The following is a 15,423-nucleotide window of genomic DNA, read 5'->3' as shown; positions in this document are numbered from 1 at the left end:
CCTAGACATGGATAGTGCGGACGAGAACTTTAGTCTCTGGCAATGGAACTGCGAGGGCTTGCCAACAAGAAGCCCCTTCTGTAGCAATATTTAAGAACCTTCGCAGCTAAGCCCCAAATCATCGCTATTCAGGAAGGTGCTACTAGTACAAGTATAAAACTCGCAGGCTATCTGGTAGTATGATCACATTCAGGAGGTAGGAGAGTTGCTGTCCTCGTCAACAAAAGGTACAATTGCTTCTCTCGCGACCTCGGCGCAGTTGGCGATGGCATCGAGTACGTCATGACCGAAATCCTTATGAACCCACCCAGGAAGGGCCTCAAAAGAAACAACCTCTTTATCCCCAACGTATACTGCAGCCCCAACTATCGCAGGGCGAGGGCGAACTCTCTGCTTAAGAGGGCCGTCAGCCTGGCCAGTGGGCATCCCCTTGTCGTCGTCGGGGATTTAAACGCCCCACATAGGGTGTGGGAGTAAACGCTGACACGCCCAAGGGACGCGAGCTGTGGAGGACTGCGATGGAAGCGGACTTGACCCTTATCACCGATAAAGATTTCCCCTCTAGGAAAAGCAACTCCACATGCCGGGACACTACCGGAGACCTCTCTTTTGTCAAGAAGGTAGGGGAGGTGAAGTGGGTCAACACTGCTCTAAACCTCTAAGGGGGCCAATACGTCATCCAAGTCGCCCTCGCGATTTCCCGCTATAGGACGAGGAAGTTCAAGTTTATCGACTGGGACGTTTTCCGCAAGATCCGAGCCGAGCGCGCACCGACGGCCAAGACAGGTTTTGAAGGGCGGTGCAAAGGGATCAGAGATGACACCGCGGCGATACCCAAGGAGGTCGTCACTGACCTCGACGTTGACAAAATGGATAGCAAGTTGGCGCACCTGTCGGAAGCCAAGCAAGCCCTCCTCACGACATGGAAGGGGCAGAAGCATAACAGGAGGCTCCGCAAGAAGGTCTCCGAGGTTAACAGGGAGGTCGAACAGCACTGCAAGAACCTGTGTAAATAACAATGGGAGGAGCTCTGCGAATCCGCTGAGGGTCAGCTCACATCAGGCAAGAGCTGGGGTCTGCGCAAACACCTCGATGAGGGCAGCGCCAGATCCAGCCAGAGACAATCCTTCGCGCGAGCCATCCACCTCGCTACGGACTCTACCCCGGACGAGTTGATTGTCGACATGATCATAGACAAATACCTGCCCGTCGCGGATAGCTCTGCCCCTACCCAGTTCCCAGACTACGCGGGGTGTGCGGTGCCGGAGTTGGGCCAGGACTTTACTGCGGGCGAGATCCGAGATGCCTTGTTCTCCCTCAACGTGAAATCCGCCCCTGGCCCAGATGGCGTCACTAACCGGATGCTCAAGAATCTCGATGATGAGTGGATACTTCCTCACTGGAAGGATTAATGAAGTCTGGCGCAGTCGACACGTCCCCGCACAATGGAAGACGGCCTGCGCGGCGTTCATCCCCAAACCCGGTAAAGCACCAAGAATCGAAAATCTAAGAGCAATTTCTCACGTCCTTTGTCGGTAACGTCGCAAAGCATGCCCTGCTCAACCGGCTCAAGGAGCACGCCGAGACCAATGAGATGTACACCCATAATATGATTGGTTTCAGAGCCGGCCTCTCGACACGGGTTGCCAAGAAGCTGATAAAGCATCAGATCATCGACCGGATCACGGGAGATACCAGAGGCATCCTTGGACCAGACCTGCACAACGCCTTCGACAATATCTCACACGAATTCATTCTCCAGTGTATTGCCGGTCTCGGGCTCGGGAAGAAGGCCTACGACTTCGTCCGATCCTTCCTTAGCCAGAGAACTGCCAAGCTCAAGATCGAAGGATACCTTTCGCAAGAGATCCCCCTCGGTTCACGCGTCACGCCTCAGGGCTCAGTCATCTCGCCAACATTATTCAACATAGCATTGATCGGGCTTTCCAAAGAGCTCGCGAAGATACAATGAATCAACCATATACCATCTACGCAGATGACATCACCGTCTGGTGCGTCGGCGAGAGCGACGGCCAAGTTGAGGCCGCCATGCAGAGCGCATCTATCCGACCGAGCGCTTCCTCCGCCCCACTGGGCTCAGATGTTCTCCATCCAAGTCTGAACTACTTCTCTACAAAACAAGACCCAGAGGCGGCCATCGTGGCTGGAAACCGGCGTCCGAAAGCGAAATACGGCTTTTCACTGGTGACGGGTCGCCGGTGCCCAGAGTGGACTCGCTCCGAATATTGGGGATGCATATCGAGTCTAACAGTGCCAATGGAACCGCACTCAGAAAGATCACCGCCAAGACGGAGAGTGCTCTCGGCCTCATACGCAGGATCGCCAACAGGCACCGGGTAATCAAGGAAGACAATCTCATCCGCATTATACATGCTTTTGTGCTCTGCCATCTTTCATACTCGACGGCCATGCATAATTGGCATATTTCACAGAGGAACAAGCTCAAGTCCCTCATCAGAAAGGTATTTGAGCTTGCCTTCGGCGTACCTGTAAGCACCCACACCGAAAACGTGCTCAATCTCGGAGTCCACAACACGCTCGAGGCGCATAATCGAGGCGCAAGAGCGCTTAGGTTCAGGCTATTCGGCACCCCGGCTGGCCGCAAGATACTCGACGAGATGAGCCTCAACCCTGTTGACCAGTGCCCCGACGCCGTGCGGATTCCCTGCGACATCATGCCTCAACTGCACATCGCGCCCATTCCCCGCAATACGCACCCCGCAAACAACGTCGGCAGACCTCGGGCCAGGGGTGCAGCTCTACTCGAGCATGTCCGCAACAACCACATTGAGGCAAGCTATGTGAATGCCGCGGCATATGTGCAACAAGAGGCATTCGCTGTCTCCATCGTCGACTCCAGTTCCAGGCCAACTTGCTGCGCTACGGTACGTACTTCGAGGCACGTGGTACCCTAACAGATTGCAATCACGCTGGCTGTGCTCTATGGTCACATAGAGTTAAAACACCTTGGCGGGCTAGTTGGTTAGAATCCATGGTAGAGTGTATAAGCGCGACTGGACGAGGACGTAGAAAGAAACAGATACACAGACACAGCGCTTCACTTTCAACTGTAGATTTTATTTTCGCACGCGTCGATAAATATATACCGTGCGAGCGGAAACAAACGTAACAGCAAAAAAGGATTGAGTGGTGCATTTGGATGAACCGAACACGTGTGCAAGGTAAGGGAAAACATGTACTGCAATGGTCACAAAGATAAACCGAGGAATCGTATCTCCTTTTCCGATAGTGACACCGAAGGCTTGCTTACGCACTTTTGCTCTAATATTGCAATCTCGTAGGCCTCTACAATTTCCCTCGTCATCCTGCTATGAGCCTTATACAGAATCGAAGTGCTTTCAAACATGGGCTTGCAGGAACAATCTCGGCAGTGAATACCCAAATGACCTGAGATTACCCTAGTGAGACGGTGCGCTTGCTCCCCATTTTCTTCTGTTGCGTGCGCGAGATTTAGCCGCGATCGCCGGCTCACCCACGTATTCTTTCACTGGTACATGCAGCATACGGCGCGCGGTGAGGTTCCGTATACAGTCCAAGGGCGATAAAATCGTTTTTGGATCATACGGAACCTCACCACGACGCCGACGGCAGAAATGCACCTCGATTGTCCATATAACTATCGCAATAAGAAAGTTGGAGTTTCGCCAGAAAGGCGAAGCATCGATTGCGATAGCAAATTAGCACACAGCCATGCGAAGTAAGGCTAGTACTCCTATCGGCCGTATCAACTTCTAACATTTGCTTGCTAACTAAATTGACAAGCATGGTGTCAGTGGCACAGCACACACGAAGACATCACGCTCGATGACCGCGGACACTCTGTCAAAACGCTAGCGTTAGGAACCGCGACAGCAGCAGCGAGCGAAGCGACCTTCGTGATGTATATCGCTTCAACGTAAACCGAGCGCCCAGAACACAGCACGCACAAAGCTACGAGGCGTCGACGCACCTAGACTGTGCCCCCAACACAGATCGCTCTCAAGATAGGCCGCGCGACCGCGCCCAGCCGCCACATAAGAGTTGCAGCCGGACTAGAACGCCGCCCCCCTCCCTCCCCTCCCACGGTGCCTCGCAACGTTAGGGGCCTCGCGCTCGACGGAAGACGGCGCGCTTTTTCGCCGCTTTCCTTTTCGAGTGGGTGAGATTGAGCTGCGATCGTCGGCTCCCCTCGCACGCTTTCACTCGCACATACAGCGTACAGGCAACGCCTCCTAGATAACACAAGGCCGGTGCACTTCGATGCGTGACGTGATGCTACCTTGCCCGACTGCCATAGTATCTAATGGGGAGGCTCCCGATCGAGCCGCGGTGGTTTTGGCGTCATCGTCTTCGTCACGCTGGGCTTGGCAATGGAAATTTCGGTCCAAGTAGCATGATGTCACAAATCGGAGTGCACCGGCCTTGTGTTATCTAGGAGGCGTTGGTACAGGGCGCTTGGCGATGGTGTTATCACCCTTAGGCTTTATACAGAACATCGCGGCGACGCCGGCGGCAGAAAGGCGCCTGGGGTGTCCATTACAATAAATGTGTGCTTAAAGGACCCCTCACCAGGTCTGGCCATTTTGAACTGACAATCGCTGTGCATACAATGCATGCTAACGATCGTGTCTGCTAAGTATTACATCGCTACGCGCTGCGGAAAGAACGGTAATTTCAAACCAAATGTAATTTGCCCTTTAATGTGGATTGAAGACGTTTGCAGTAGTTGGTTGCAAAAGTAGCGATTGGTATGTTAAGAAACTGAACTGACCAATGCTGCAACTGTCCGTACGTGTTAGTGGCACTTCGAGATGTACGGCTTTCCTTGAGGATTCAGAAATTTGCCAATCCGCCAGCGTTGTATCGCTAACCTTCAAAGAAATTGCTTCAGCCCCGGAACATTGGTAAGAGTGAGTACAACTCGTTAAAGGGACACTAAAGTAAAAAATGATTTCTTCTGCGTCAGTAAATTACCTTTCTACCAACACCAAAAAACACCACTCTTACAACGATAAGACGTTTGCTAAGCCAGAAAAAGCGCAAGAACGAAATACGGGTGGCGACGCCTACTTACGTACCCGCACTTGGGGGCTGTGACGTCTTGGATTTTGATGGCAGCTTCTAGGGCCTACTAATAATATATAGCGGTACAGATTGACTACATTGTGTTCTAAAGGAACCATATATTAAACATGGCAAGTTTCGGCAACCTTTGCTCAGCCGACGCGGCCGAAATGCGAAAACATACTTTGGAATCGCTGACGTCACGCTGACGTACCGGCGCTGGGGTTTCGGCGCGAAATTCAAATACCAGGGTGTCTACCAAGTTGACATTTCCAGATTCCCTGAGTTTTCCAGGTTTTCCCTGAGTCCCTTTGCAATAATTCCTGAGTGACACAGAAGTTTGTTTTATGTCAAGACGGGCTCCGTACATCATGTCGCCCAATGGTGTCACTCTCTAGTAAGCATGTTAAAAAAAAAAAAAAACTTAATCCAGTTTGAATAGTAAGGGGTAGTGATCATTTTATTCAAAAAGAAAACAGAAGGGAGGGGTTAGTAAAATGCACAGCGAATAAAATATCTTCGAAGGGAAATAGTAAAACCCATTGCAAATTGAGTCGAACATTCTCAAATGCGAATAAAAAAAGAGATGCATACAGAATATTTTCGAATATGAGCTATTTCTATCGATTGATAGCAAGCTAACTGGCATGCAGCCCGAACTTTATCACAAGTTAGATTCTCTCGCAACAGCTGGTAAGTCAACCTCAACTGTCCTGACATACTCAGCCCACGCACAAGGCCTCAGTGTTGCGTTTCACTACTTTAAAGAGTTTTTTTTTTTTTACTTAGGTGACGGACACCTGCATCTCCGTGTCCGCCAACACTTTGCTTTTAGAGTGCAAGCTCCCTCAAAAAAAAAAAAAAAAAAAGACGGCAGCGTGCTTTCTTCCCCATTCATTTCTCAATGCCTAGGTCCTTTGTCTTCTTGTTTTCCTTAGGCTGCGCATTCGCCACACGGACTTTTTTAAGCATCCTCTTGGCCAATTGTGCAGTCAGCGTCCGATTTTTCGGACTCCCTAGGGGCCGACAAAACGTAAAAAAAAAATGAATGCATGTCTTTCACAGCCCTTAAGTGTTCAAATCGCCACAGGCACGCCCGAAAAAGTTCTGAAGGCCTGCCAGTACACTAATTAGGCATATAGGTGCTCGTACTGTGACAGAAGATGGCGGGTGTACGCGTGTATAATTAAGGAATATATGTCATACTGTGTCCCGTGCCAGCTGCCCCTTCACACACTTGTTATGCCTCATAGCGTAACAGTTCTGTAATGCGGTGAAGCTGAGTTTTGGGAACCGGCATTATGCAACGCGTCGTGCTTTCCGAACTTCAAAGCCAGTCGCGATGACCACAAAGGCGGTGTCGGTGCCATTGCTGATAGCGGCGAATTCTTTCAATGAAAAACACGGTACAGAACGGCAAGAAGCTTAAGCTAGGCCTAGCATTGCTGTGGTGGTTGCTACGGCTGCCAGCGGATCTGCGTGCAAGTGTGCCGGTTCGAGGCGGCGAGGTTATCAAAATGGCGGCGGTTGTGGCTTTTATTAATGCCGTTTCGGACCTGCGGTCACGGCAAAAAGTCCGGAAAATTTGACGGCGAATGGTTCTTGCGTCCGAAATTTCAGCGTTCTTATACAACCTATGGGGTACGTACTGGTGCCGCGAAGCCGTCCGAATTATCTAGCGTCCGGAAAATCGCTCGTTGACTGTACTCTGACAACTCCTCCAGCCGATGAGGCGGCGTCAAAGACCATTCGTTACGATTCCTCTCTGTTACTCGGGCCAGCGTTACCGTGACTTTGGGTTCCCTTTCAATAGATTTACAGCCAATTTTCCCTGATAGAAGCACGAATTCCCTGAGCTTTCCCTGAGCTTTTCCAGACTACTCAAAATCCCTGAGAATTCCCGTTTTTCCCGGTTTTCCCGGTTGGTAGACACCCGGAAATACTGATACTTGAACCTTCATTTTTTCATCTAGTAATCGAACTATCTTTTTTTAAATGACTGCCTGCAGGGTTCTCAAACAATCCTTCATTATTCTAAACTGATTTATTGTTTCGCTTTAGTGTCCCTTTAAACTATGACAAATGGAATAGTGCCATGTCCTGTCATCGTATGTTTCACGCTCAGTATCAACACACACATATCCGAACTGGCACAAAAACTTACGCCCACTCTATCACCAATATGCCAATGAGTGAATGGGTGCACACTTGAATATATATGTGTACCATATAGACGATTTATATGGGATTCATGGGCGCCGCCATCTTGGGCTGTTACACAAACAATTTGTTTTATCAGATGTAAAGTGACGTAACATGGTCATGAAATGCTGAAGGACTTATACAACTATTTTCATGCTTGCGGATTGACTAGTAATGTACACTTAATCATTAAGTACAGAAAACAGCAGTGTTAACCACCAAAGATGGCGGCACCTAAATGCTTTCACAAAAAAGTCTATATGCACAATGACAGACTACACCGAGAGCATATGAACGGTCGAAGCTGAATGTTTCACGACGTCCACAATAGTAAGAGAGTTGCTAGCGATAACACATTGTTGCTACAAGGTATTGCAATGCACAAAACAGCTATGTTCCAAGCCTTGTGCGTAGCAGGAACAAATCTATTGGAACTGAGCACACCCGTGAGCCATAAGGCAGAAATAATGAGATAGCGACCACACCGAGGAAATTTACTGAGCCAGAAATATGACAAGCCGCTGCTTCAAAATATTTGCCAACTAAAGAACAGAGAGCAAAACACACTAATCCTGATCCGATTCATGAGTGGAAAGTTTGTATAGCTTGGAATACATATTTAGCTCTGCTTTTAGAACAAGCACCATATGTGCGCCTTTTTCACGTAGCATAATCAGCTCCAAAAGCACTTTTGCGTGTTCTCTGAAGCCGTGGCCAAACTTCCGTGCCGTCAGCAGGGGTGCACCATGCCTCATGGCACTGAAATATTTCTATATCTGCTGTTATTGAGCCAATTTCAAAATTTTTTGCAGTCTATGAATCTCCTGAAACAGAGGTTTGCTAAGCCGCATCGGCAACATACACACCCATTGTAAACACGGAGGCAGTTTAAGGCAAGCAATGGACTCGTCACCGTGTGATCAAACATGGCAGTGCCCATGAGATCACAGCGAAAAGGGTCAGTACACGCTAGTGCCTCAACGCACATGTGTTTGTGCTGCGACGTCAGCCATAGTGACACGTGACTTCGAGAATTATTCAAGGCGACATCTGCTATTTGTATAATCTGTTGGTTAAATAGACGAATTAATGTTTAGAGAAATAATAAAACACACAAACAAAATGTGTGCATGTATTTGTTTCAATTCACACCGCAGCAAGAAGGATGTACTTCCATTTGGTCTGCTTGTTCCCACGTCATGCAGTCGCACACGCAGACGCCGAAACTATGTCATTTTCTACCGTGTTCCTGTGCGTGATCATGATCTGTGATCCGCTTGTGTCTGCCTCAGTATTCATGTTGCACTGACTTATAGTGCTAGTCAGGTGCCCTCGTGCATAGCGCGCAAAATTGTGCGCTGCGTGAAATGAGACAATCGCAACAGTTCCCGTGCAATGCCATCAGCGGGGGTGCACCATGCCCCGTGGCACTGAAATATTACTATATCGGCTAATATTGAGTCAATTTGAAAAATATTTTCGGTAGAACGCTTCCTAGAGGGCACGTAACAACTTCCAGTGTATAACCGAAATTAGCTATGGGGCCTGGTGAGGGGCCCTTCAAGTACAGATTGAACACACTTGAGTTGCCAGCTGCGGAATGCAACAGCCTCCGCAGCTACTAAATCCAGATAACTACTGGGTTCCATGTACATTTCTCCTATAGCTAGTGGACCCAGCAAGTGGCATGGCCTCGCATGGTGTCGATGCAGTGTCGGCCTGTGCTTTCTTTGCAAAAGAATCGGCAGCCAACTCGGCTGAAGTGCGATTCCGTCATTACATGCATTTACCATTTGTGTACACCTTGTTATACGCATATGTTTGTATCATGATCCGATTGTCCTACTTGCAGTGATGCAAGCTTTTTTTTCATGTATTGTACCAGATTCATTTACTCAACTTTGTGTTAAATGTACAAAATGTAGCCACCCAGTAATGACCATGATAGCCAACAGTATCGGCCAAAATATGATGCAGGTCCATTACGCTTGTTGGAATCAACATGAGGCAAAGCTTTCATGCAACTGTCAATTAAAATCTATAAAACTAAGTTCAAAGTGGAAAATTTTCCTTATTTTCATCTGATGCAGCACGGACTCCTGTGCAATGTTTGCTTATGCACTGCCCAAATCACAGCTTTAATGTTATGTAATGTATACATAGGTCGGTGAACTCACTCAAGAGTCAGCCCACTAAGACTTGGACCAACCTGCGAAGTTGAGTTCGAGTAAGCCTGGCCGAGTTGAATTTTAGTGAATATGAGTCGGCAACGAGCTCGGCTAATTAGAATTTTCGCCGAGTCTGAGTGAGCTAGGCCGAGTAGAATTTTGGGGAGTCTACACACACACAGGAAATTAAATCACACCATGGAATAAATTGGTAAGCAGCTGCATCTCACAATCTAAAAAAATAAGAATCAGTTACACAAGTGGCATGTTGACTGTATATCTTGCAAGTTGCACAATACTTTAAATGATACTTTATTTATAGAGGCAATAATAAGGTATGGTTGTAAGAGTTTATGTAGCAATACATGCAATTACAAACTCATGATCAAGTTTGCTTCTCTTGTGGGGCATGGCTTATGGCTAGTGATACGTCTGATTAGTTGTGGACCTGCAAGAACCATCCGCGCTTGAAAGAATGCAATAACTCGTAGGAATTGATGCAACTGCCAGACTTCACCGAGCAATTTTATAAGCTTTTGTTTAATGCATTATGTACTGTTGATAAAAGTAAGGTGTTTGCCTGCTTTCTACATTGTTGTATCTATACAAGAGGTAGAGAAAGAGAAGCAAGGAAAGGCAGGGATGTTTACAGTGAAACAGTTTCTTTGAATATTTACGGCCGTCTTACTGGCAGCATAAACAAGAGAAATTCAATGCACTAATGAAAGTGCAATATGCAATTGCATTTTAAAGTGAGGGTTAATGCAGGTGCAGTAAGAATACAAAGTCTGCAACATACTGAAGGTGTATAGGTTTCTGTGCAGTAAATAAATGATACATCATAAAAATGATAAAGCAGTTTAAGTGACTCTTATTGTGCATTAATGCTTGTAAAAAAAAATTCACACTCCTGCTTATTCCTATATGACACTGATGACACTGCCGAAAATTCATTACGATAACGGGCCATGGTGGCGTAGTGGCTTTCACATTGCACTGCTATGCCCAAGGACGTGCATTCAAATCCCGGCCAGAACGGCCGTATTATGACAGGGGCGAAATAGAAAACACCCATATACCATGCGTTGGGGGCACGTTAAATAACCTCTGTAGTCAGAATTCATCCCAAGTCCACCGCTACGGCATGCCATATATATAGTGGTTTTGGCACGTAAACCTCCGAATCTTAAAATTCTTTACGGTATACAGTTTGCACCTTCGACTGCCATTTTCGTTGCATGCGAGTGAAATTGCACTTCCGTTGCGATGAAAATAGCATCACGTAAAACAGGCTTGAAGAGTTTCTCAGCGTTTGCATGCACCGGCGTGCCATGCATTTCAGAGGCCACATGCAGACTTGGCAGCAGCAGTGCCAGATGGCACAGAGTGTCATTAGAGAAGGACGAAAGAGGAGTCCCGCTGGAGCACACGTCTTGCAATTCGCTTCAATGCTGACAATGCGTTGTCACTGTATTGAAGCAATGCTAAACACATTGCTGAATTTCTTTTTACACATTAAGATAGTATGGCAAAGTAACACTACTGCAATAAAAATCCAAAAAGAAAAAGTTGCAAGAAAATGTGATATTTTCAATCTTGGTTGTCCCCTAAGTTTGATGCAGTGAAGACATCCCTGAACATGCGCACTGGGGTGTCGTGGGCTCAGCGGCACTGTGCAGACTTTTCATTCACCAACAATCCTTCCAAGAAGTGTTTCAGGTTTGTTACCAACCGGGTACCTGGCTGCAAACACCGTTGCACATGGGGTTCCAGAGCAAGCAACGTACGCCACTCTACAGCCATCATCACAGCCACCATCATTTTTGACTTGCATAGCATTACATATATATTATGTGTGTCATCTATCTCCATTCCCTGTCCTTCAAAGTGCCAGATGTTTACAACTCCAGGCTGTAGTCTGATGCAGGACATGCACAAAGTGGCATGCACATGCATGAAGCTGCACATCAAGCGCCTGCTTTCCCCGGCGCTTCAAATGGAACTGTCATGGTAGAGATTGGAATACTACATGAAAGAGCATGAAACAAACTTCTTTGACATTGTCGAATGTGGTGGCCCACTTCTTTCTCAGCTATCTATTCTACTGCTTTGCTGTATTCAGCTATTTAACTCGGCTGAACCATCAAACACAAATGCAATTTGTAAACTACTATGCCAGAAAAAAAGAATCTCGTGCATGTGGAAGTCAATGTTAGGCGAAGCATTTTGAAAAGGACTAAACACCAACAATTTAACAGGTAGCTGGCTATGCAGCATTATGGGGTTTGCGAAAGTGTTACCAGAACCAGGTGTTTGTGTGAGGCTAACATTTGTGTATGTGCGACGACAGATGCAAGGCGATGACCGACGACAGTAATCAGACAGCCATCCCTGGTGAAAAAAATGCTACATGCTGTTCTGTAAGGACCCGGGCTCATCCTGAAGGCGTAATGTCACATAATATGGGTCGTAAAGCGCTAGCTACTATGAAGAACTGTGGAAACAGGCACGCTGTCGCATTCAGCACCATATATGGGCTGATTATTTTGAAGTTTTTCGGAACTTTTATAACCTCTTTGGCAGACAGCAGAATTACTCGCAGGTAGGCATTGCTTGCATGAAAAATCAAGACAGCTGGCTGACCGGACTATTCTAGTAAAATCAGCTATCCACGCCGCCTATGACTTCTGTTCAGTTGTCTGAAGGCTTCCCATTCTTCCTCTGCCCCAACAACCTCCTCATCGGTATTCATCTCTGCCTAAAAAGGCATAAAGGAGGGCTCGGGCTTGCACCTCTTGCAAATAAGTGTACGAGATAGAAAGTTGAAATGACACCAATGCCAAGGAAGTTTCTTTAATTGAATAGAAATCATTCTGCCCAATTACATTACTCATAAAATAAATCGAAGTGGACGAAATGGCAGCACAGCTCAGGCCCACAGCATGCCCTAGCAACAGCAAACCATCTTTTCCTCCACTATAGAGTTAAAAGGCCCAAGCATTGCTTAGCATTTGCAGCACTGCACGATTCACCACGAATGCAAGCAGGGGACATTTTTCAGTACATAGACACAATGCATAAAGAATGGGCAACTGCAGGAATATTCTGTTTCAAAACATGTAAACTGGGAACACTAGGTTTCTTTTTACCTTCATGGAGAGCAATGGAGTTCTAGAGTCTGGAGAAAGGGGGGCAATGAGTTGGAGGACATCATCTCCACTAGCAACTATTGTTTAAATACACATTGCTTAGGTGTTTAAAAGAGCACTTTATTTACAGGCTATAGCGGTGCATCCCGACAGCCTGAACGCAGTGCCAGAAACTTGCTGGCAGGCACTTTGTCAAGACAAGAGAAGGCAGGCCCAGCACATAGCCGAGCTCAGTCGTTTTAAGCAGCCACAAAATCTATGGAGTTCACATTATGTGCTGTCCCTTCCTCCTTGCACTTAAAGGTCTTAAAAACTGCAAATGGACTGCAAGTCATGGTTGCAAGCTCTACAGCAGCCCTCGGTCAGTCCAGTGGCACATACTGAAGCTGGTCTTGTATAGGCTTTTCAATGGTCTCCAGGTCCACAAAGTCTTCTGTGAAAATCGCAAGGAATGAGCGTAAGTGCAATGCATGGGAGTTCTATGAGCTAAAGTTAACATACAGAATACACAGGTCATTGGCTTCATAAGTGAGATAATTAAAACTGTGGGCCAATCATATGGCAGATATACAGCAACTTTTTTTGCATCATAGCTCAAATGAAGCTTGCTGCAGGCTGCACTACTGCCAAAAGTTGACAAGCCGATTCCAGTGTCCACTTCGACCGTCATGAAGTGTAACGACGATATGGCGCACCAGTTCGTGCAAGGAAAAATTGCTATGCAAATGACTGTTGTAGAAATCCAGAAAGAGTTAGCGTTAGCGTGCAGATCAAGGTAGTAGAGCTAGTTCCCAGTGTGTCTGTCACGTTACACACGACACTAAACATAAGCGAAGCTACCATTCACTATAACTCACTGCACTTTATTACTAACATACGAATGCAACACAAAAGCTGGAGCATAGAGGGCTAATAAGCAGCAGTGTGCAAATATCTGAAACTTTGAATATGCTATTCGAAAGAACCTACAAAAATTGCTGTTGGTCGTTTTTGTCAGCTTCGTTGCAGTACTGCAGTGTATTGAGGCGAAGCATACAAAATGTACTACAGTGAGACATATTTGCCTTGCAGCGAAGCACATCAAGTTAAGACCCTGCTGGTGCTGAAGCTATCAGCTCAAGAGATACTGATATCAAACACTAGTGTGTCCAGTGAGCAGCTCTTTATTGAGTGTTGGGAATTGGGATATACGGGAGGGTGGTCGTGAATGTGTTGAGCAGCTATCCTTCCTTCACAACATTAAATAACCGCAGTTACAATACTGTCAAGCAAAAGTAACGTACCCCAGAATTTTGTTGACCACAAAGCCTTATTGTCCCGTTTGTTATTTGCTGTGCAATGTATTAGCTTTGTTTTTTCGTACCTCTGGTTGGAGAAAAACACTTATTTTGCAAGACCAATGGTATTAATATCCTAAATTAATAAAATATTTGACTAAATTCACACTTGGTTTTCATAATTTGAGGTCGCTTCAAAATTGAAAATTTCAATGTTTGCACACCCCTACTAATAAAGAACATGCAACCTGTTTAAACAGCTGTGCCTTGTTTTCTGTTGAGAATTTGCTTTAGTGATGGTTGGAGAGTGGCATCAAAGCATGTCTGTGGTACTCTTTGCTTGCAGCACTCGTAGTATCCCCAGTCACTAAGGCAAATTTATTGACACTTTTAGCCAATGCGACTATGGCAATGTAGTGCTAAATGGCAAAGGAATGTGCCACATTGAATTGATGGCAATGTGAAGGGCATACCTGCCAATCTGGGAAGATAAAAAATCGGGAGACTTTATTCGCGCCAACGGGGGGGGGGGTTCGTTCAGGCAGTGTTCAATGAGCCCTTTTGAAGGGACCTTGCAGAAGCAGGCTTTGCTCACTTCAAAGCTTTGCTCAAAACCTGGTCCAGACTAACGGCCCTTCATTAGCAGCAGGTGTTGCAGGGTTGTGCTCAACATTGACGAGCGGAATTCAGTCCTACTTTTCCGCGCCATGCACGCCCCCGGGAGCACTAAATGAGCGAGAAACTAGCGGTCGCCCTTTGAGCAATCAGTGACGAGATAGCCATCAGTTTTGCAAGTGCAAGAAGCCGAAACCGCCGTCCAACCGCGCGTGCGCCAATGCGCGAGCAGTACTATATAGACGCGTGTGAGCGAACTAACGCCAAAACAAACCATGCAACGAAAACAGAGAAAGGAAGGCGTGCAAAAAAAATTCCCTGTATTCCCACATAGTGGCAGCACATGACAGAAAAGAAGAAGTTGGAAAATTGGCGTGCTTTTTAAACGTACAGAAGGTGCCGTAAATATACGGCATCGACCATTTCGGACTTCGTTCACGGCGCCGTATATTTACGTCAGTAACCCTCAAACGGTTAAGGATAGGTGTGGGATGCATCATCTGGCATGTAAACATTTGCGAGGCAACGCACTTGACAACATTAAGTACAGTTTACACCTCTTAAGGAATGCCTTTGCCCCACAACAATAACTGATCTTGCTTGTGTTTCCTTTCACTGCACCCGATACTTTCCCCTGTCAAGAATGTTATGTCATCATGATAATGCGCATGCCTATTTGATCTGCAAGTACCAGGCGTGCAGAATTAAAGAACGGAAAGGCACTTGTGATAACTATTATTGTTGCAGGACAAAGACATGTCCCCAAGCGCATAAACAGTCCTTAGAGTGAAGGAAACAAATTTTACCGACATTCGTATACTGGCACTGGTTACTGGCCACAACGGATTGCAAATTCGCGAGGCAAGATAAGACAGCAGGAAGCATGGCAGTGCTTTAATTAATCCCATGCCAGCTTTGCCAGCCTCT

General features: G+C 46.8%; 1 protein-coding gene across 2 annotated transcripts in view; it reads right to left on the bottom strand.

Annotated features, from left to right (window-relative positions):
- Nucleotides 1–12,703: 12,703 nt before the first annotated feature.
- Nucleotides 12,704–15,423, bottom strand: part of LOC126534031 (uncharacterized) — a 43,579-nt gene continuing 40,859 nt past the window's right edge. Inside the window, exon 10 of one of the 2 annotated variants that reach the window (XM_055072589.2) lies at nucleotides 12,704–13,034. In XM_055072589.2, coding sequence (XP_054928564.1) covers nucleotides 12,967–13,034 — 68 coding nt within the window. In that variant the 3' untranslated portion in view covers nucleotides 12,704–12,966. Of the gene's footprint in view, nucleotides 13,038–15,423 lie in introns of both variants that reach the window. The other variant, XM_050181242.3, reaches the window with a different exon arrangement.

This window comes from Dermacentor andersoni, chromosome 7, assembly GCF_023375885.2.
Source record: "Dermacentor andersoni chromosome 7, qqDerAnde1_hic_scaffold, whole genome shotgun sequence".
NCBI classification, from domain to species: domain Eukaryota; kingdom Metazoa; phylum Arthropoda; class Arachnida; order Ixodida; family Ixodidae; genus Dermacentor; species Dermacentor andersoni.
This window is presented reverse-complemented; position numbering and strand designations above follow the sequence as displayed.